Raw genomic sequence first — 23488 nt, 5'->3', positions numbered from 1 at the left:
CTCTCTGCACGGCTGCTTAAACTGCAGCCATGTGGTGACACCATAGTGCAAGGATATCTGTGTCATGTGCTGTTTGTTTTTCTGCAGGAAGACATACCTTCCTGCACAAAAACAATGAGAAAATGCATTTTTATTCAATGTATGCTGAACATTTCAGCATGCATTGAAGATATAAAAATATGGAGAAATTAAAGCAATTCTCCTTGTTGTGCTTTCCTACACCAATTTTAGAATGGTGCAGCATTCACACACATCGAGATTTATGATTTATGATAAATCTAGACATGTCTTGTTCTCTGAGTATTAAGTGCAATCATGCACAACAACACTTATAGAACACCCTTTCAACACAAAGTGGTGTGCATGATGAGGTTATATTTACATGGAGTATAAAAAGTGACATATTTCCGTTTTTAAATTTCCTTGCGAATGATAGAAGGTAAGCACAGAGTTTTGTCTGCAAAGATGTTCAAAGAAGAATGATTGAAATTATTGCGGTCCTTCAACAGCTAAAATGGGAAATATTATGAACCCCTCAAATCTTTTTTTGCAGGTCACATGATATCTGATTATGGTCAGATTTCAAAACTACATAAACAGTGTTTTTAGAAACGTGTTTCAACTTTGTAGCTTCTTGCAGGCCTCTTCATTCTGCATATTGAGACTTAGTTAAACTTACCTTCACAGTAAAAGGAGTAAAAAATGGTATACATTTTTTTCAGTTTTTCATTCAAATATTAATTCATATAAATTGCTTATTTTAAAATTTGGATCTGTGAAAGAAAAGGGAAAAAAAATTATAACATGTAATACATTTTTTACAACACCGCATAATTTCCACAAAGTAATTTGTTTGCCTTTTTTGCTGTTTTTAGAATATATTAAATTTCACTAAAAATAGTTATTTCAATCGTACTCATCACTTAACAGCGGGCAAAAAAAAACACAATCTCAAAGATTGTTAAAAAAACATGCCATTCTCAAAATACAAATCACAGAAATATAAAATGCACACAGCTAACAACATTTTTTAACTTTCTTACAAAAACTGTAAATGATGTCGCTATAAAATATTCACCAAATCTAAAGTTGAATTTTTGGAGGATGCACCACGCCCACAACGTTTTCCTTCAGTGATGTGGAAATTTTCTACTTTTCTCGAGGGGCAAACAAAGACCAATACCACCTTTCTCATGCACAAGATTTTCAAAAGAGTTCTGTTACGAGGGGATCCTAACAATAAATACTCATGCGGCACAGCAAGTATGATGAAACACCTAAGGACCCTTCCTCCGAACAATCTTGCACGAGAAGAGTGCAAACAGATGAGAAACACTCCTGTTCTGTATCTGTAAAAAAGAATCACAAATAAATATATAATAATAACTTTCAAAATTATATTATTCCATTACTGTACAAACACATTTTATATAAATACTGACTAAGAAACTATGGCCCTGAACCACAAGTGTGACGATGGTTAAAACACTACATGCATAGTGCATACTACTTTGAATCAGTTCATGCCCTAAAGCCTACCTCACTAAAACTCTACATGCTAACTGACTAAATGATTACAGTACTATAAGGAGACACACTGGGTGAGTGACAGGGTGTTTGCTAGAAGAGTATGAATACTAACTAGGGAATTGAAGGTGTGAAACACAACTGTGTAGGTGATTAGAGGACTGCATCCATACTGCATATGCATTTAAAGCAGTCCATGTGCTAAGGCCCGGCTCACTGCATGACTACTTGGGTACTGACTGAATGATTAGAGTATTGGAAAGAGAGTGTCTTGGTGAATTTATAAGTGTTTGAGTTTTGGCACAGTGAATGTATTAGTACATGGTGTTGAATGGGTCACTAGAGGACTGCAAAGGGAGTGACGGGGTGTTTCCTGGAAGTGTATGGATACTGACTAGGGAATTGAAGGTGTGAAAGACAAATGTGTAGGTGGTTAGAGGACTGCATGCATAGTGGATAGGGGTTTGAAGCAGTCCATATACTAAGGCCTGGATCACTGGATGAGTACTTGGGTACTGACTGAATGATTAGAGTACTGCAAGGAGAGTGCCTGTGTGAATTTATTAGGGTTTGGCGCAGTGAATGGATTAGTACATGATGCTTAATAAGGTCACTAGAGAAGTGCAAGGGGAGTGACAGGGTGTTTGCTGGAAGTGTATGGATACTCACTGGGGAATTGAAGGTGTGAAAGACAAGTGTGTAGGTGGTTAGAGGACTGCATGCATAGTGGATAGGGGTTTGAAGAAGTCCATGTGCTAAGGCCTGGCTCAGTGCATGAATACTTAGGCAGTGACTGGATCATTAGAGTACTGGAAAGAGAGTGTCTTGGTGAATTTATAAGTGTTTGGGTTTTGGCACAGTGAATGGATTAGTACATGGTTTTGAATGGGTCACTAGAGGACTGCAAAGGGAGTGACAGGGTGTTTCCTGGAAGTGTATGGATACTGACTAGGGAATTGAAGGTGTAAAAGACAAGTGTATAGTATGTTAGAACACTACATGCATACTGCATAGACATTTGAAGCAGTCTATTTGGTACTTGAAAACTGACTAAATAATCAGACTACTTCTAGGGCAGTGCTTGGGTAAAACTTTTAAATTTTCAGTTCTGCCACAGTGTAGAGAATAGTACATGGTACTGCACCTTAGTGGCAAACCCGGACTCATTTTATCAATGCATAAGCAAAGACTAGCTTCTAATGCTACTAAAACTAGACAACATGACAGGTTTTAAAAGAGTTATCTGCTAAAAAATACACGATGTTACCAAATGCTTCTCTTACAGTGGTTCCCAAATGCACACATACTCACTGTGTGATTCTAGACAAACAACACTATCCCTTGCACTATACCAAAACACATTTCTTCATCTAGAAGGAGTACTACATTTTAGTGTAGAAACATAACTCATTTCACAAATTCACAAACAATGACTGGTTTCTAATTCTACCAAAATATAAAAACAGCACAGTTATCTGTCTGCAAACACATGAAAAACACAAATGCTTATCACAGAATGGTTTCTACATGCACACACACTGTCAATAAGATTGTAGAGAAAAAAAGTACTCCCTACACTTTAGCAGGAGAAATACATTAGTCTGATTAAAATCAAAATAGTCTACATACATCCCCTCACAATTAAATAACTCACCTTTCAAGTTGTTTTGTAGATTAAGAAGTATATCAGTCACTCACCATATTTTCTTTTACAGAATCTCTGCACTGTGCACCTCTCAGCAAAAACAAAGAATGGAAAAGTTTCCCTTTCATTTTCCACACATATACATGTAAACATCAAATCGCAATCCTTCACACAAACTCAAAAGCAAACACACATTTCTATTGGTTAAACATTTCAACCCTTTCCAACTGAAATACATTTCAACCCTTCCCCCAATCTGCCTTCTGCCTGTTACCATAGAAACAGGTCATGGAACACTGCACTTAGCACACCGGTCAGAAGTTCAGCACACAATGTTCCTACCCAAGAGAGGAAGTGTGCTTCACTTTTCAACATCTCAGCTAATCATATATAATGTTCCTTACAATCTGTTTTTGTTAACCAATAAGAATCATACCTTTAAAAAACAGAAATATACACCGTACATTTCAGTGTACAAATAAGTCATACAACCAATGATTTCTTGTCTTTTTAAAAAATATTCCGTGGATCCGCGCACCCAACGCGATAGGATGCGCGCACCGTGCACGCATTTCGCCGTTTAAAAAAAAAAAAAAAAGGGTGGGCCCCAGGGGGTCCTTTTGGGACCCCCTAAGCACCTCTAGAGGGTCAGAGTATTTCCACTCTGCCCCCTTTTATATGTTTTACACACTTATTCCCCTTGCTTCTTCAGCCTCGCTTCTACCTAGGCAGAAAATGGCCGCCAACAGTTCCTGGTTTCGAATGTAGAGAGACACTCGACAGCCAATTAGCATTCAGCACGCGATCGGGAGGGTGCGCGCTCGGTTTGGGGAGGGTGCGCTTACGGTGCGGGTAGGGTCCGTGGATCCTCCGCGGCCATAGATATTTATGTACTTTTTAACTCTAATTTTATCAGGAACTACTGAACGGATTCACACCATTTATGCAAAAGGAACGAGTCTGAACTGAGGTCTACCTCTTTGCCAAATTTGGTGTCATTCCGTTCAGCAGTTCAGGCTGTGTGAGAAAGTGGCTCTGTATATACTGTTCCCTAATAGGTACAGGGTGTACAGAGTCCACAGTCCCCCAGAGGCTGATAGAGGTCAAAGTTAGGTATGACCTTACTCTCAAAAGTGGTAGCTTGGTCGAGCAGTAAGGCAGTACCAGAGGACAGTGTAAAGCATTTATTGTACACACTCAGTCAGCAAATGGTTTCACACACTCAATAACTGAACTCTAGGCCAATGATTTGTATATATAAAATATATGCTTGTTTTATTTTTAGAACCACAAAGGGGGTAAAAATATACTTTCTCAGAATGAGAGGTTGAATATAAATACTTTTGTTTCAAGCAATAAATTTGTGTAAACAGTCACAGTTGGTTGCAATAAACAATCCTATTTCCTAAACATAACAATGCATTGAGCTCAATGGTAAATTCAGGTTATTTGTAATAAATTACTTTTGGAATTCCAGGTCTGGATCCTAGAACCAGCCTGGGGTCAGTATTCAGAATCAAGTGATGAAAGTCGACTTAATAACTGTAATGATTTTTAAATAATATTTAGCTATTTCAAAAGTTAGCACTTAGAAAATATTTCACAGAAACCATTCAATGGATCTCTATGGCAAGAAATTCAAATTGCAGGTAGAGTACTTTATCGTTACTTTAGTAATCCAGGACTGGGTGCCTAGACCCAGGACTGGGGTCCTTATCAAAAACAGGTAAGTAATTTTGTTTGCAGAAATGGTACGATTTTAAAAGAATATTTCAAATTTGCAAAAATAGACACTTAGAAGAAATTTCACAGAAAAGCAGACAATGGTTTCCTATGGGAGAAAAATGAGTTAGAGGTAAGTATAGTTGTGAGTACTTTTCAGGGTCAGGGCTGGGCACCAAGATCCAGCACTGGGAGCTCACCCAGGAACAGGTGAGTAAATTCGTTTTTGTCACTTGGCTGATTTTTGGTGAATTTTTACAGTTTTGAAAAGTTCACACTTAGAAGATTTTTGAAGAAAAAGCCAGTCAATGTTACCCTATGAGGAAAATGAAGTTAGCGGTTTAAGGGTAAGTACTCGACTGGCAGAGTTGAAATTCCGGGCATAGACTCAGGGGTCCCCCAGTGTCAGGTAGGTACAGTTGGTTCACCCTCAGCGGTTTCAGGACGGCCGGGTGCAGAGTGAGTTAGGCCCAATGTTATCCTATGAGGGATAGGGGGGGCCTTAGTTGGTGGCTGCTGTCTGGCAAGCCACGCGTCTGTGGGAGCTGGGCTCCTGGTCACTTACTCAGGGCAAGTGGGGAAGTAAGTTAGTGTAGAGAGTGCACTGCCAGGGCCACTCGGGCGGCTGGGTGCAGGGTGCTTTTGAGCCTTCGGGCGCTCAATGGAAATCAATGGGAATGTTCCGGTTTGGAAAAAGGCTGCAGGCTCGGGGACGAGGATGTTTCCGGTGCCACCACCACTTCGAGGGGTAAGTTGGGTAGTTGTAGGTTAGGTGGGTACCCCGGGATTGGGCACAGGGGGCCGCAGGGCGCCGGGTGCAGGGGTGCCTTTTGACGTCGGGAATCTTACCCTCTGGTTGATCGCGGCTGGGGTGGCACTCGGTTCTGAGGCTGCAGGCTTCGTCCAGGATGTCGAGGGGGGTCCTTGGGTGCCGGACTCGGGGTCACAGTCGCCGTGGGGTCGTCCTCAGGGTCTTTGTCCACTCCGGCACTGGCCAGGCTTGGCTGGTGCAGAGTGTGTTGGGTCCGCGGTTCCGGGCTGCTGCCAGGAGTTAGGAATAGGTTTCTCGAGTAGAGCCTCTACTCATGGGAGTCCCAGGGAATCAGAGGTCAAAGGTAGCCAGGTCCTCCGGGGTTTTTGAGGTTGCTGGCCACAAGAGATGCCGCGCTGGAGCAGGAGCAGGTTCGAGGGTCGACAGGCCGGTAGGGCTGGGGCCAAAGCAGTTGGTGTCTTCCTCTTTTTAGCAGCTGCAGGGCAGGTCTTTTTTCTTCTTGCTCTTCTTGTAGGTTTCTATCTGGAATCTAGGGAAGGAAGGTTCAGGGGGCCCCTAAATACTAGATTTAGGGGCGTTACAGGTAGGTGAAGGCCAGGGACCAATGGGTCCTTGTCCTGGGGTGGGTACACCCCCTATCCTGCCTCTCTCCTGTGGGAGGAGGGCAGTAGCCTAATCCTGATAGGGTAGGGCCTCCCATCTTCAAGATGGCGAGAGCCCGGAGATGTGCTTCACCTCGCCTCCCCCACCTGAGGGGTGGGGTGGGCAGGCTGGCACATCCCCTGTCCTTGTATGGGGTTTCCGGCCAAGCTTCCTGCCAGAGTGGGGGGTTGCAGTGGCCTGGGGAAACTCCAACTGGCGGCATGCCTTTGAAGCTTCCCTTTGCTCATCCTGGGGGAGGAGATTTCTCACCTCACCCAGGATGTGCATTGTTGCAGGCCCGGGAGAGCAGGGGCTCTCCCACCCAGGGGTCCAGCAACGTGTCTGCTGTGTGGCAGCCTGGGCAGCCTCAGAGCAGACGTGGATTGTAGGTTAGCTGTAAGGGGGCATCTCTAAGATGCCCTCTGGGGTGCTTAGTACATTAAATCCCACACTGGCATCAGTGTGGGTTTAATGTGCTGAGAAGTTTGATACCAAACTTCCCAGTCTTCAGTGTTGCCATTATGGTGCTGTGGAGTTCGTGTTTGACGAGCTCTCAGCACCATGTACTTGTAAAAGGCAGCACTGTACTTACAGTGCCCAGGAATGGACCTGGGTACTGTAGGGGCACAGGGCTCCTGCTCCTGTGCCCACACCATAGGCATAAGGCACCCAGCCAGAGGGGTGGCTGACATATGCCTTGGCAGTATAGGTAATGGGCATGGCACACAGAGATGTGTGCCATGTCGACTCTTTGTTTTGTCCTGCACCCAGACACTCAGCCTGCAAAGGCAGTGTGTGTGTGTAAGGGTACAGGGCCTCTAAGGGTGGCACAAGGAGTGCTGCAGCCCTTAGAGGCCTTCCCTGGTCACAAGGCCCTGGGTACCTAGGGTACCATTTACCAGGGGCTGACATGTGGCCAGGGTTTGCCAATTGGGAGTTTGTGTGTTTTAAGGAAGGAACATAGGCCCTGGGCACCTGATTGGCAGGAGCCCAGGGCACAACAAGGAAAAGTGCATCAGCTATTAGGCAAAAAAAAAAGGGGGGGTTACTGCAACAGAAACCCACTTTCTCACACAAGCCCCCCCCAGCCCAAAGGCCAGGAGACTTCTGCCAAAGCTGGGAGAGTCTACCTAGTCTTTCAGGCGAGGAAGAGTTGGGGAAGTGGTTTGAAAGTTGCAGGGCCTACTCTGCCTTACATCCTTCTGCCTAGGTCAATCCCTTTGGGGAGCTGGCCTGTCTTGTTAGTTTCAGGACCTAACTCCCAAGGCTCCTCTCCTTGTCTTTTACTGTCCTGGTCCCATCTTTCTATTTTGGGTTTAGAGGTGTATACCTCGGTAGTTTCTAACTTAGCCAGGGCTAGGCCCAGCTTACCCACAGAGGCTACCCACAGCTTGAGCAACCCCACCATGACCAATAAGGTCAGGGGGCCTGACTTGCTATTTGGCAGGGGGTTAGGCCACCATGCCAAGGATAGGGCTGCCATGAAGGCTAACACCCAGCAGAGGCTGCTGACAGCTGTCAGTGCCCAGTACCATACCTTTAGCTCCTGACTGGCAAGTGAGGGGGCTATTTTATAGTTCTCTTTGGGTCCTGGCTGTTGGTCTGTTTGAGGATAGGGGGTCCCTACTCTTGGTAGGGAACACCCCTCCTCTACCCCTTGTTCTGCCACCTGAGGAGCCACTAATTCAGGCTGGACAGTTGCCTGACTAGTCAGGTCTTGCTGTTGGCTAGGGGGGGCTTTACCAGTGCCATTGTGGGAGTTTTCCCTTACTGGGATAGCATCTCCCTGGCTCTCTGGAACTGTGGCTAACAGTTGCCCACCTTTCCTACCCTGTTTCTTCTCATTCTTTTGGGACTCAGCTGCACTGACTGCAGGTTGAGCCCCCACAGGTTCTTTGGGCGAGGCCTGGCATTGGGCCAGCACCTCTCTTTGGCTCAGTTCCACATCTAAGTGATCATTCCCCAAGAGACAATCAAGGGGGAGGTTTTTACTGACTATCACTTTTCTCCATCTAAGGGACCCAGCTGTGGCTAGGGGCACTATAGCCACAGGCCTAACAGTGACTCCCCCTGGGACAGTTCTTACCCTTCTTGTTTCCCCTGAGACATATTGGTGTGGGAATACCAACCTGTCATGTACCACAGTGTGACTGGCACAGGTATCTCTCAGGGCAGTGGCTGGGATTCCATTCACCAGTAGGTGGTGGAAGTGTCTACTTCCTTCTGGGATCTCCAGCTTGCTTCTTGGGCCCATTCCCCAGTTGAAAGCTAGGAGGACTTCCTCATCTGAGGACCCTCCCTCCCAAGCTACACTGGCAACCCCTGGGGCTACACTAGTCACCCCTGGAGCTGTACTAGGAACCTTATTTTTAGGACAGCTAGAGTCCTGGGTGTGGTGTCCAGCCTTCTGACAGTTGAAACACCATATTCTGTTGGGATCCCAATTCTTACCTTGGTACCCTGGTTTAGTTTGTGAGGTGTCTTTGGGCCCACCCTCCTGGTCAGGTTTTTGGGGGGCTACCTGGGACTCCTTTCTCTTATCCACAAGGGGTTCACTCTCTTTCTTCTGGGGAGGTTTTGGGACCCCTTGGTTCTGGTCCCTCCCAGTGAACGTCCTAGTCACCCTAGTCTTGACCCAGTGGTCTGCTCTTTTTCCCAATTCTTGGGGGGATTTTAGACCTAGGTCTACCAAATGCTGATGCAACTTTTCATTTGTGCAGTTACTCAAAATATGTTCCTTCATGAATAAATTGTACAATCCAGTAAAATCCTGCACACCATGTCCAGCTAACCAACCATCCAGTGTCTTCACTGAGAAATCTACAAAATCAATCCAGGACTGGGTCTGGGTTTTGTGAGCCCCCCTGAATCTAATTCTATACTCCTCAGTGGTGAATCCAAATCCCTCAATCAGAGCTTTCTTCATGAGGTCATAGGATCCTGCTTCTGGCCCAGAGAGAGTCAGAAGCCTGTCCCTGCAGTTACCAGAGAACAGTTCCCACAGGAGTGCCCCCCAGAGAGGTTTCTTTACTTTCCTGATATCACAAGCCCTCTCAAAGGCTGTGAACCATTTGGTGATATCATCACCTTCCTCAAATTTAGGGACAATCCCTTTGGGGATTTTAAGGTCAGAAGTTTCCTCCCTATCCTTGTTTTTATTATTGCTGCCACCATTGATGGGTGCTAAACCCATCTCTCTCCTTTCCTTTTCTAGAGCCAGGAGCCTGGACTCTAGATCTATTCTTTTGGCCAGCCTCATAAGGCTGTCCTCTTCACTGGGGGGACCCCCAGTGTTGTCTCTGGGACCAGAGCCACCTGTGTGGTCTCTAGGTGCCCAGATGCTATGTCTTGAGTTGGAGGGTATGGGTGCCATCTCCTCCCTAGGGAATAGTATGGGGAGGTTGCTGTCCTCCTCCCCTGTTTCCCTTTCCTCATCTGACTGGCCATCACCATGTTCAGATGGGTGGTCTTTAGCATACTCAGCCAGGAGCTCCTGGAGCCCTTGTTTGGTTGGATGCTGACCCATTTGTAAATTTTTGAGTTTACATAAGGACCTCAATTCCTTGAAAGACAAGTGTAAGTAAGGTGTGAGGTCGAGCTCCTCCACCAGGTCCATGTTATTATTATCACTAATAGCTGGGTTTGTTTGAGACATTCTAACCTGACAGTTCTAACCCTCTACCCTGACTATAGTGACTTTTATTTTTCTAAAATTCTAATGGGACTTAAGCAAGGCCCTAGCAAGACTTTTAGTAATTTTGGAAAAACCAATCAGAATTCTAAAGGCAATTTTTAAGAGTTCTGTCGTGTGATCAGATGGTAACCAAGTAGTCCAACAAATGCAAGTTTGTATCCCACCGCTGATCCACCAATGTGAGAAAGTGGCTCTGTATATACTGTTCCCTAATAGGTACAGGGTGTACAGAGTCCACAGTCCCCCAGAGGCTGATAGAGGTCAAAGTTAGGTATGACCTTACTCTCAAAAGTGGTAGCTTGGTCGAGCAGTAAGGCAGTACCAGAGGACAGTGTAAAGCATTTATTGTACACACTCAGTCAGCAAATGGTTTCACACACTCAATAACTGAACTCTAGGCCAATGATTTGTATATATAAAATATATGCTTGTTTTATTTTTAGAACCACAAAGGGGGTAAAAATATACTTTCTCAGAATGAGAGGTTGAATATAAATACTTTTGTTTCAAGCAATAAATTTGTGTAAACAGTCACAGTTGGTTGCAATAAACAATCCTATTTCCTAAACATAACAATGCATTGAGCTCAATGGTAAATTCAGGTTATTTGTAATAAATTACTTTTGGAATTCCAGGTCTGGATCCTAGAACCAGCCTGGGGTCAGTATTCAGAATCAAGTGATGAAAGTCGACTTAATAACTGTAATGATTTTTAAATAATATTTAGCTATTTCAAAAGTTAGCACTTAGAAAATATTTCACAGAAACCATTCAATGGATCTCTATGGCAAGAAATTCAAATTGCAGGTAGAGTACTTTATCGTTACTTTAGTAATCCAGGACTGGGTGCCTAGACCCAGGACTGGGGTCCTTATCAAAAACAGGTAAGTAATTTTGTTTGCAGAAATGGTACGATTTTAAAAGAATATTTCAAATTTGCAAAAATAGACACTTAGAAGAAATTTCACAGAAAAGCAGACAATGGTTTCCTATGGGAGAAAAATGAGTTAGAGGTAAGTATAGTTGTGAGTACTTTTCAGGGTCAGGGCTGGGCACCAAGATCCAGCACTGGGAGCTCACCCAGGAACAGGTGAGTAAATTCGTTTTTGTCACTTGGCTGATTTTTGGTGAATTTTTACAGTTTTGAAAAGTTCACACTTAGAAGATTTTTGAAGAAAAAGCCAGTCAATGTTACCCTATGAGGAAAATGAAGTTAGCGGTTTAAGGGTAAGTACTCGACTGGCAGAGTTGAAATTCCGGGCATAGACTCAGGGGTCCCCCAGTGTCAGGTAGGTACAGTTGGTTCACCCTCAGCGGTTTCAGGACGGCCGGGTGCAGAGTGAGTTAGGCCCAATGTTATCCTATGAGGGATAGGGGGGGCCTTAGTTGGTGGCTGCTGTCTGGCAAGCCACGCGTCTGTGGGAGCTGGGCTCCTGGTCACTTACTCAGGGCAAGTGGGGAAGTAAGTTAGTGTAGAGAGTGCACTGCCAGGGCCACTCGGGCGGCTGGGTGCAGGGTGCTTTTGAGCCTTCGGGCGCTCAATGGAAATCAATGGGAATGTTCCGGTTTGGAAAAAGGCTGCAGGCTCGGGGACGAGGATGTTTCCGGTGCCACCACCACTTCGAGGGGTAAGTTGGGTAGTTGTAGGTTAGGTGGGTACCCCGGGATTGGGCACAGGGGGCCGCAGGGCGCCGGGTGCAGGGGTGCCTTTTGACGTCGGGAATCTTACCCTCTGGTTGATCGCGGCTGGGGTGGCACTCGGTTCTGAGGCTGCAGGCTTCGTCCAGGATGTCGAGGGGGGTCCTTGGGTGCCGGACTCGGGGTCACAGTCGCCGTGGGGTCGTCCTCAGGGTCTTTGTCCACTCCGGCACTGGCCAGGCTTGGCTGGTGCAGAGTGTGTTGGGTCCGCGGTTCCGGGCTGCTGCCAGGAGTTAGGAATAGGTTTCTCGAGTAGAGCCTCTACTCATGGGAGTCCCAGGGAATCAGAGGTCAAAGGTAGCCAGGTCCTCCGGGGTTTTTGAGGTTGCTGGCCACAAGAGATGCCGCGCTGGAGCAGGAGCAGGTTCGAGGGTCGACAGGCCGGTAGGGCTGGGGCCAAAGCAGTTGGTGTCTTCCTCTTTTTAGCAGCTGCAGGGCAGGTCTTTTTTCTTCTTGCTCTTCTTGTAGGTTTCTATCTGGAATCTAGGGAAGGAAGGTTCAGGGGGCCCCTAAATACTAGATTTAGGGGCGTTACAGGTAGGTGAAGGCCAGGGACCAATGGGTCCTTGTCCTGGGGTGGGTACACCCCCTATCCTGCCTCTCTCCTGTGGGAGGAGGGCAGTAGCCTAATCCTGATAGGGTAGGGCCTCCCATCTTCAAGATGGCGAGAGCCCGGAGATGTGCTTCACCTCGCCTCCCCCACCTGAGGGGTGGGGTGGGCAGGCTGGCACATCCCCTGTCCTTGTATGGGGTTTCCGGCCAAGCTTCCTGCCAGAGTGGGGGGTTGCAGTGGCCTGGGGAAACTCCAACTGGCGGCATGCCTTTGAAGCTTCCCTTTGCTCATCCTGGGGGAGGAGATTTCTCACCTCACCCAGGATGTGCATTGTTGCAGGCCCGGGAGAGCAGGGGCTCTCCCACCCAGGGGTCCAGCAACGTGTCTGCTGTGTGGCAGCCTGGGCAGCCTCAGAGCAGACGTGGATTGTAGGTTAGCTGTAAGGGGGCATCTCTAAGATGCCCTCTGGGGTGCTTAGTACATTAAATCCCACACTGGCATCAGTGTGGGTTTAATGTGCTGAGAAGTTTGATACCAAACTTCCCAGTCTTCAGTGTTGCCATTATGGTGCTGTGGAGTTCGTGTTTGACGAGCTCTCAGCACCATGTACTTGTAAAAGGCAGCACTGTACTTACAGTGCCCAGGAATGGACCTGGGTACTGTAGGGGCACAGGGCTCCTGCTCCTGTGCCCACACCATAGGCATAAGGCACCCAGCCAGAGGGGTGGCTGACATATGCCTTGGCAGTATAGGTAATGGGCATGGCACACAGAGATGTGTGCCATGTCGACTCTTTGTTTTGTCCTGCACCCAGACACTCAGCCTGCAAAGGCAGTGTGTGTGTGTAAGGGTACAGGGCCTCTAAGGGTGGCACAAGGAGTGCTGCAGCCCTTAGAGGCCTTCCCTGGTCACAAGGCCCTGGGTACCTAGGGTACCATTTACCAGGGGCTGACATGTGGCCAGGGTTTGCCAATTGGGAGTTTGTGTGTTTTAAGGAAGGAACATAGGCCCTGGGCACCTGATTGGCAGGAGCCCAGGGCACAACAAGGAAAAGTGCATCAGCTATTAGGCAAAAAAAAAAGGGGGGGTTACTGCAACAGAAACCCACTTTCTCACAGGCTGTAGCTGCGACAACCGATCCTATGGGAAATTGCATGGGGAAAACGCGTTTTGGGACCCCCCTTTTTTCTCGGTCCCCGCTTGACGAATCACCACGAAACTTTCAGGGTAGGTGCGGAGCGGAGCTGGCTAAAAGTTTGGAAAATTTCGCGAGGATTCGTCAACCGGCGCCAGACTTATTGGGAATAGAATGTTGCGGATTTCCTATGGAAAATAGGTCCTAACTATAACTACCTACTAGGTTATATATATATATATATATATATATATATATATAATGTTAGATGAAATGTCACGTAACGTTTTAAACTCTAAAAACCACCGAAATTAGTCAGTTATAGTTATCTCTGGTAACTGTGACTTGTGCCCTGAGGTAACTATAACTCGCACCTAGGGGTGAGCGGAATGTGCGAAATCCACTTTCGCAAATTATCGCGAAAATGTTTAAAATTATCACAAACAAGCGAAAATATCGCGAAGATGCGGAATTTTTTTCCCGCATGTTCGCGAGATTTTCTGCATGGTTGCGGGTCGCCAACTTACCCATGTGGTTGCTCGCGGTCGCGGCCATCTTGTTTTGAGTTGTCTCGCTGTGCATGATCGCGAGAAGAAAGACGTGATCGCGCGACGCATAATGTCACTGCGGGCGCGAACTGTCGCAAGACAGCGCAAATGGCTAAAAACAATCCAACATCTCATGGAGAACGCGACCGGATCAAGAAAACTTGTCGGCGAACGCAGGGATTCAGGTAAGGCGATCGCGCGCGTGAATGTATTATTTTACAGCGCGAGCAAGAAACAAATTATCGCCAAGCTGCGGAAAGCGGAAATTTTGACATTTTCGCGCTCTCATCGGAACGCGAAAATGTCAAATTATCGCAATTTCCGCGAACGGAACGAAATTTTTGCCCATGCCTACTCGCACCCCCACCATGCACGGTTTTCTCATCAATAAATTACATATTTTATTTATTTTAGGAGTTTTATATAGCGCTAGCTGGACCAGAGGGTATCAGAGCGCTTCACAACAAGTAACTTCTATGCAAACAAGCAGTGCAGAGATCATAGTAGAACATAGAGATTCATGATGAGTAAAGTTCAAACAAAGGAGTAATTGAGCGAAAGGAAACATGAAGAGTGCAGGTCACACAGAACTAGTAGTTTTCTTGTTTGGGGCGGAGGGAGGGGAAAGGATTTCCAGAAGGGATCCGGTCGGTAGAGGATGGCCGCGGTTTTTTGTTTGCGTGTTTTCAGCGGAATGAGTAGCAGAGTATTGGAGCAACTGACGTTCCTGGTCTGGCCGGCCTTTTTGAGTTTGGCGGCCAGGTATTTCGGTTTACCTGTGTGAAGGGCTTTGTGCGTGAGGCAGGCTGTTCTGAAGCTGGCCCACATTTCAATTTTTAGCCATTTTAGTTCTCTTGAGTGCGGGCGAGATGTGGTCGAATTTCTTAGTTCCGGTGACCATTCTGGCTGCTGCATTGAAGGTGGTTTTGAGGGGGGCGAGGTGGAATTTTGCTGTACCAGTCAGGGCTGCAGTCCCGTAGTCGAGTCTGGACAGCACCAGTGCTTGAGTGGCTTGTTAAAGGACCTTGAGCGGAAGGAAGGGTTTTATTTTGTGCAGTAGCTTCAAGTTAAGGAAGGAGCTTTTTGCGGAGCTTGTAATGGGTTTGTTCATGTCCAGTTTCGGGTCCAGAGTGATACCTAGAGATTTTAACGATTCCGCCAGTGTGAGGTTACCATTGAGAGCATCAATAGCTTTGAGCCATTCTGTAATTTGGGGGTTCTCCTCTTTGTTGGAGATGAGGAGTATTTCCGTTTACTCTTGATTGAGTTTTTAGATGATTACTTGAGAGCCAATGTTGTACCTCTGAGCGTGGCATTGAGTCTCTGGATGTCATCAATGGAGGTGGTTTCCAGATAGATCTGTCTCGTCCGCATATAGGTGGAAAGGGATGTTGGATTTTTTGATTAGGATGGTAAGGGGTTCAATGTAGATGTTGAAAAGCTGAGGGGAGAGCAACTGACCCTTGTGGAACAACCCTGTTTACCGGGTGAAGGTCGGACTCAAAGTTTTTGATTTTAATTCTTTGTGAGCGGTTGTAGAGGAAGGAGGAGAACCAGTGTAAGACAGTCTCTTCAAGACCTGCCCTTTCTTGTTAGAACCTTAATGAGAAGTTTGTGGTCGACCGTATCAAAAGCAGCCGATAGATCCAGGAAAATGAGAAGGCAGCATTGGTCTGAGTCAAGTGACTTGTGTAAATCATCTATGACATTAAGGATCGCGGTTTCAGTGCTGCAACCTTTTCTAAAGGCCGATTGGTGGGGATCTAGAAGGTTGATGTTGTCCAAGTGTTGGGTTAATTGTGGAAGTACACTTCTTTCCAGGATTTTTGATAGAAGAGGTAGGTTTGAGACAGGTCTGAAGTTATTCAGATCCTTTGTGTCTAGGCCGGGATTTTTCAGTAGTGGCGTGACTTGTCCAACTTTGAGGCAGTCTGGTACTTCTCCGGATCTCAAGGAGCTGTTTATGATCTTGCACCATAGCGGGCTAGGACGAGCTTCAAGTCCTTGGTCAGTTGAGGGGGTAACTGATCAAGGGCGTGGGATGAGGGCTTAGCACTGGAGATTAGTTTGACTATCTCTGCTTCCTGAATAGGATTGAAGGAGGACCACTGTTTTGGAAGGTTCTCGGAGGCGCTGTTGGTTTCAAGCGTCGGGTTCTCGGTGGAGGGGGTTGTGGTTGGTGCCTAGTGAGAGCTCGATCTGGGCGATTTTGTCGTTGAAAAATATGGCGAAGTTGTCACACAGTTCTTTAGATGCCTTAATTGGGGAGGCAGCGGGCTTGGAGGTTTGTTTCCTGATGATATTGAAGGGCTCTTTAGGTCTGTTTTTTCCGTTGTCTAGCGCGGAGCAGAAAGATTGTTTTTTTGTACTTGCTGCGGGCTGCTTGGAGTTGATCGTGGTGGATGTCGGGGTTGTTCCTCTAGAGTCTTTCTGTGGCTTGTAGTTGTCTTCTTTCTTAGTTGATGTCAGTGGTAAACCATGATCTGGATGGAATGCTCCTGTCTTTTTTTCAGTTTCAGAGGAGCTAGTTGGTCCAGGATGAGCGTCAGATTTGAATTGTAGAGAGGTGAGTTCGGTTGTGGGGAGATGATCAGTGATGTTGGGGAGGAATGAGCTTACCCTTTCTTCTAGTTCAGCTCGAGGGATCTCAGCTGTATTTCAAATCCATTTGGGAGGGTCCTGCGCGGGGTGTTGAATTGGGATCGATTTGGTTGATGTGGAATAGAATGATATAGTGGTCGGACCAGTCTGCGGGAAGGATGGTATTTGCATTGCTTTGTGCGATAATAGCGTCAAGGGTTGCTCCTCTGTGATGCGTTTCTTCTGAGCAGTGTTGGGTCAGATTGTTACCTTGTTGGAGGTTGTTTAGGGTTTGTATTAGGGAGTTATTTGTTTCATTCCACCTTAGGTTGAGATCGCCCAGAATTATGTTTGAGTTTCCGAGTGAGCAATGGGCAATCAGGTCGGAGAGGTGTTCCCCGAATGCAAAGGTGTTGCCTGGGGGGGTGATACAGGAGGTGGCATAGTGTTGGCCTGTTGTCACTTGTCTTGATGTTGGCTGTGAGACATTCAATGGAGCTATACAGGCAAGAGTCAGTTTCCGTAATTGAGAGTTTGTTCTTGTGTATGATTGCTATACCTCCACCTCTTTGAACTTTTCTGTCTTTATTGATCATTTTGAAGCCCGGAGGCACAAGCATGTCCAAGCTAGTGTAGGCGAGATTGTTGAGCGAAGTCTCTGTGATGAATGCTATGTCTATATCATGGGAGAGGATGGCTTCTGCTAGCTCGGTTGCATGTTTGGAGGCTGATCTGCAGTTTAGGAGCATGCAGTTGATGGGGGACCCTTCCTTCCACTGATTCTTTGTAAATGGTGCCCTAAGTAGAGAAGTGAGGTGGGCCAGGGGTCTTGGGGCTTTCGCCGGAGAGTAGTCCTTACCGACTCCCGTAATCACTTAGATCTTAGATTTGGGGGGGGTAGTAGGGGAAGAGTCGTAGGTTGAGGCTAGGTCTGCCGCTTCCAGTGAGGACAGTGCGTCTTTCGATCTTCTGGGTCTCTGTAAGCGTTTCTCAGTAACCGTCGTTCTAAGGGTCGATGGCCGGAACGGGAGGGGGGCAGGGGCGGCACCTTGGCAGGCCAGAGTTGAGTGAAGCTTGGCGCAGTGGAGAACCGGGGGGAGGTTGAATGGGCCTTCGGACCGTGTCAAGGTTAGTTAAAATTCCGTTCAGGCCCTGGATTAAGGTTTCAAGGTGGGTGAGGTGATGCATTATGCAATCTGAGGTGGGAGGGAGGGTGACTTGGGCAGAGTTGACCAAAGGGGTGGGGGACGGGTCCAAGTTGTGGTGGCTATTGGTGGAGGAGCTACCTGAGTTATCTCTGGAAGGGATCGTGGGCAGGAGGAACACTGGCTCTTGTCGAGGTTTAGACTTTGTGTGTCCTGAGGGAGGAGTAGAGTCATAAGGAGTCTGTGAATGGGAGTATGGCTCATTCCTGGTTGGCTGGTTGGGATGGAAGGGGAGGGGAGGGTGGGAGGGTCATCCGACAGGGGGGGTTTGGGATCGTTATTCGTAGGGGCAAAGTTGCTGGTAGTGTCTCGTGGGGAAGGGGGAAGAGGTTCTTGCAGAGGACGCAAGAAGGGTCGGACGCATCACCCGGCGAGACAGGCTCACCGGGGAGAGGGAAGGGGTTGGGCGAGGTCGACTAGTGTGCAGGGGGGCCTTTTTTTAGCAAGGGGAAGAGGGAGTCGAAAACCTCGATTATTATTGACTTGTATCAGGACTGTGCCGTTCGAGTAGATGGTTATAGAGGTGTTCCCGCTCTGCGTCTGGCGGTTAGAGAGAGAGGTCGTCAGTTGGCAGCTATGAGATGTGATGGTAGTTTTGGAGATGTGTTATGAGGATGTCGTTCCAGTTGTTGGGTCTTTCAGTACGGAAGATAAGATATCAGATGTCAGCTGTAACGAGTGATGTAATTTGTGGGAAAATTAGCAGTGCATGGCGAGAGCACGAGTCCTAGTTACTTGAAAAAACTATAACAGTAACTAGTGAATTTCAGTGGTTTTTAGAGTTTCAAAACATTTTGGTACGGAACATTTCACCAAACTATAACTTTAACCTTTTTTGTTTTTTTCTGTGAATTTCTTTTTTAATTTTTTTTTTTAATTGGTTATATTTAATTACCATACGTAAATCCAACCCCCTGCAACTAAACCCTGCGGCCAACCTCGTGCACAGTAGGGGGTTCACCACAAGGCCTGCCCTGTGGACAGGCCATGTGTCCAACCCTCTCAGGGCAACCAACCCCATACTGCACCGGTCCTTGGCTGCCAACCCTTTGCTGTGCTCCCTGGGAGGCTAGCCACATGGCCTGGCCCTGGGGACCACATCCACAGGCCTTTTTTTTTTTTTTCTTAAATTGGGGGCGGGGCTGCGTGTCTCCCCTCCCCAAGCCTAATGTGGCCCTGGTGACTCCATCCTCCTGGGCCAGATATAATTTAATGGGGAGGGGGCACACGTGACCCCCCGCCCCACATCTCATTATACATTGAGGACCCTATCCCTCAGGGCCTTTTGTATTTTGAAAGGGGGGGGGGGTCATGTGGCCCCCCTCCCCAAGCTGTTATCTGCCTCAGGGACCCCATGCCCACTTTACCTAAATGTGGGTGTCCACCCAGCGCCCCCACATATACTTGTAGGGAGTCGCAGGGTAGCCCCGCGGCCCCAGCTGGCTCCCCCCATGCAGCAGGAACCGGTATTATTCCCACCTGCAGGGTGCAACTACTTATTCTGTAGTTTATTCTGCTCCCTCCGGGCTGGAGCAATATTTTGATCTGTTAGCCTGTCCGCATAAGTGCCAGGTGGGGAAAAAAAAACTCCAGTTTCACGGGCAGGGACACCGCTGTCTCCAGGGGGTGTGCTCCCCGAGACACAGCACATGAGACAGCACTAGGGGATGCAGTCCCACTGGCCACAGAAGGCTCATTGAGGGGAGCCACTCCCCCCCGCCCCCCCCCCCTCCCTTTAACAAAGTGTAGCTGCCCCCAGTGATGGGGGTCCCGGGGCCTTTGTAGGCCCCTTCCCTGTAAAAAAAAAAAAATCGGGCCATGGGGCATGGGATTCCTGGGGTCAAAAGCTTGCTGGTGAGGGGGGCCATGTGCCCTCCACAGAAATAATTACAGGCGCCAAAAACGGCCCGGAGGTGGGGCCACGTGCCCCCTCCCTTTAAAAAATATACATCCTGGGGGATTGGGTCCCTGCGTCTGAATACTGCCAGGGTAGGGGGGGGCCCAAGTGAGCCCCTTCCCCCAAAAAGTCAGCATCATCCACTCCAGTCCCTGACCCACCATGAGGGGTTTAGAAAAGAGGTATGGAATACTGTACCTTTTTTTTAATTACATTTTCCTGCAGATCGTAAGCAAGTTAGTGCCGAAATTTAGAAGGAAAAAAAAGTAAGGGTGCCTATACCATACCGTCCTATTTTGTATGCTTTTTGGGGGGCGCTGAGTCTTAAAATGGCTGCCACCACTTCCAGATTTAGGTGGTTGCAGCTAGTTAGCTCCACAGATCCTCCATGGCTTGAAATATACCATTTTGTTTTTCATAAGCAATGTTTTTGAACCAAGATCTAACTTTCTATCAAGTTTGGTGTAAATCCATTAGGCTGTTTGGGCTGTAGTGGTGTGTAAACGTCCTGTGAATGGGGGAAATGCGTTATGTGGAAACCTCCCCCCTTTTTTTCCTCGGCCCCTGCTTGACCGATCACCTTGAAACTTTGAATGCGCAAACTAGTGGGAAAAAAAAGTGTAATTTATTTTCAAAAGTTTTGTGGAGATTTGTCAAACGGCAAAATGCAGGAACAAAACTTTTTAAACTCACTGAAACTCAAGTAACTATAACTTGCCTACTCACCATGCTTAGGGATGTCATCAGTTATATCATTCTAGTTGTCATCAGTGATTTTATCGATGAGGTCATAGAACAAGTCATGAGTGGTGTGATATGTGACATTGAGTATTGCAACTTATAGCTGAGTTAGCTATAATTGGTGAATTTCAGTGGTTTATTGAAGTCCGTGTTACATTTTAACTCACAATTTTATCTAACTTTAACGTAATTTTAACCTTTGTTTTTTCTCAGTGAATTTCCAGCTTTTATTTACGAAAAAATTGATATTATAAGCATACCCAACTATAAAGACACTAACCTTTTTTTTCAGTAAACTTATTTTGGTTTTTTTTTTATGTGAAGTAAGATTTATTACCGTACCCAACTACACCAACCATCTGCCACATACCTTAGGTCATGCGTGGCAGGGGCTTAGCCTGTATGCAGGCCCTACACACATCCCACTGCATCCAACCAACCATAACAGGCACCAACCTCCTTGCCCGCTCTTTTAAAAAAAAATTGTCTCCCCAATCCTGCTGGACTCCTGTGCCCCAAACATTTATTTTTTCTGCATTAATTTGACCCCAGTGAAGGGTTTGGGCTTCCTCTGGCACCCCCCTCATCCCTCCACCCACTCAATCCCCCACAACAAGGTCCAGAGATTCAGGGTACCCGTACCCTGCCCCTCATATCTTATCTTTTTTATCTGATAGAGACATCTAGCAGTAGATATCTTACCTGTGAACTTCCTAAGCGTCAGTCTGGATCCAGAAGATTTTTCTTGAGCAGTACCCCTGCTCACCAATAGGTTGAGTCGGTCGACTCCGTGTTGGCGTCATCTCCGTTATGACGTCCATGTCGTCAATATAGGCGCGCTGGCGTCAGTTGTTTTCTTTCCACGCCAGCCAGATCTATCAGAGAGCTACCCCCATTGTTATTTGACCGACTTTTTTCAACTTTTTATCCAAATGTTTTCATCGGTGTCTAGGGTTTCTATCATGCCTAACAAGACCTCGGGATTCAAACCGTGTGGCGCCTGTCACCGTGCCATGTCAGTTACAGATCCACACCTCTTGTGTCTTTGGTGCTTGGAGCGCAACCATGACCCAAAGTTGTGCGCCAACTGCTGGGATGTGGCACCTAAAGCTTTGAGGGAGCGGTCCCTAAAGCTGCTTGCAGCACGGCGACAGGCACCTCCGAAGTTTCCTCTGAGGTCTTTTTGCCGGTCTCGGTCGAGAGGAAGGTCTGAGCACTGCTCCGGGGGCTCCACATCTTCATCCTCCCAATCAAAGTCCTCGAAGGGGTCAGGTAAGAAGCACCACAAGAAGCGTGCTTCGACTTCACCCCATTCGTCACCCGACGCAACGGAAGAGTTTCGACCTTCGAGGCCTCGTTCTGCGGAACGTGTGCCAGGGTCGGCGCTGCGTTTCCCTCCCTTTTCAGGGCCAGGAGCGACTCCCTCCCAACTGAAAGATTTTTATGACAACACGTGCCTCATTTTTGGGCGGCCTGACAATGCCAGTGCGCCGCAGGCTCAGCAGAAGGAGTTCCTTTGGTTCCGCGCCGGCGCTCATGGCTCCTCATAGATCCATTCCCAAATGCAGACTGATGCCGGTTGCCCCTCCTCGACCTTCCCCCAATGCCGAGACTCCTCACGTCGCCAGCACCTGTCGGCTGCGCCCGCCCCATTCTTAACCCCGACGACACAGAGCGGATGGGGCTTCCAACGAGGCCAGCACCGTCAGAGCCCTCTGACTCTGTTGCTTCCTCAGCCTTATTTTGAGGAGCTAGGATTGGAGGAAGATTGGACCCCTTGGAGAACCCGCCTTACACTGAAAAGACTCGTGGAGTGAGGCGAGTGAGGTGGCTGACTGCAAAAAAGAAAGCCTGCTCAGTCAATCAGATCGCTCTATTATTTGAGGTTGTGCCCCTGCAGGGCTCCCATGTCCCCAACCATCCACATATCTATAAATGTTTAACCTTAATTTCTCACAAACTACTAAAGGATCTACACCATATTAAAAAAGCACACTTTCAAGGTAAAGATCTAGATTTTCGGTACCGGCTTGACGGGCAAGCCCAAATCTTTCCAGGGAGGACATGCAATGGTTGCTCTTTTTTGTGTTTTGCGAACATTAATCAAACTGCACCAAAGTTATCAGCAAACATAAAATTCATTTCCCAGGGTAACAGGGTCCTAACTACAACTACATGGTTCTGCCAAAGTAATTTATTTATATATAGATATATTTATAGATTCTCTTGAGGCAGAACAGGGGTTGGAGGCAAGTAACGTCTTTCTCTTGCATTTGCACCTTTCCTTTATGCTTTCTCATCCCGAAATCCTTTCTGTCCCCTTGTTTGAATCATTTCCTCTTCTATCCCTCTTAAGTTCACATCATTTCTAAGTATACTGGGTTTTCGTTTGGCCATGCCAGTTCTTTTTGGAACTTGCAGTCCTGTGTACCCTCAAGTGTACCAATCAGATTGATGATCTAGATCATAACGCTATGTAGAACAACAAATTGGGCTGGAATATGGTGTCCACATGACATGGAGTTGTGCACTGACCTTCATCTTGTTGTCCCTTTCTCCTCTAACCTCTTATTTTACTCATTCCATCTCTTTATATTCGTTTTTCGTTTCCCATCCCTTCTTATTCCCACACTTTCACTTTCTCGTCCCCCTTTTTCCCAATCAATCTTTCCATCTTAACTGTCATTTCTACACTTAGCTTGCAATTCCTACTTTTTTCCTTCTCATTACTATTGATGTTTAAGAGCCAAATGGAATTAAATTATAGGTTTTTAACTATAGAGCTAAGATGACCTGATCTTGCCACCATGGTTCTAAGCTCCTTCCTAGTCGCTTTGCCTCCCATTTACTTCAGTCTGTTCAGCTTTTTCCTGCAATTCGGTTTTGAGTTTGACTTGTCTTCTCTTCTTGCAGAGTTAGTTCATCATTTCATTGTGGACCATCAACAGGGGAAAAGGGTGCCGCTCTGCATTAACCCCCAGTCTGCAGCCTTCAAAACTTTCATACGGTGAGTTTCACTTAATGTGCATTGTTCTTTTGTCCCAGACTGAAAGTAAACCAATTGAATCCTCTGTGACATCTGTAAGTAAAGTGGGTTTTATAGATCATGGATGCACGCAATGGCCTCTT

The 23488-nt window shown here is 47.0% G+C and overlaps 1 protein-coding gene across 1 annotated transcript in view; it reads left to right on the top strand.

Moving 5' to 3' along the window:
* The window catches only part of LOC146811781 (serine/threonine-protein kinase NLK2-like), a 312019-nt gene that overhangs the window by 264860 nt on the left and 23671 nt on the right, over positions 1 to 23488 (top strand). Inside the window, exon 10 of the mRNA XM_085618770.1 lies at positions 23273 to 23366. Within this exon, the coding sequence (XP_085474896.1) occupies positions 23273 to 23366 (94 nt within the window). The remainder of the gene's footprint in view (positions 1 to 23272; positions 23367 to 23488) is intronic.

The sequence above is a fragment of the Triturus cristatus genome, chromosome 7 (genome assembly GCF_964204655.1).
Source record: "Triturus cristatus chromosome 7, aTriCri1.1, whole genome shotgun sequence".
Classification (NCBI taxonomy): Eukaryota; Metazoa; Chordata; class Amphibia; order Caudata; family Salamandridae; genus Triturus; species Triturus cristatus.
The sequence above is the reverse complement of the archived record's forward strand: the minus strand, read 5'-3'. Positions and strand labels throughout refer to the sequence as shown.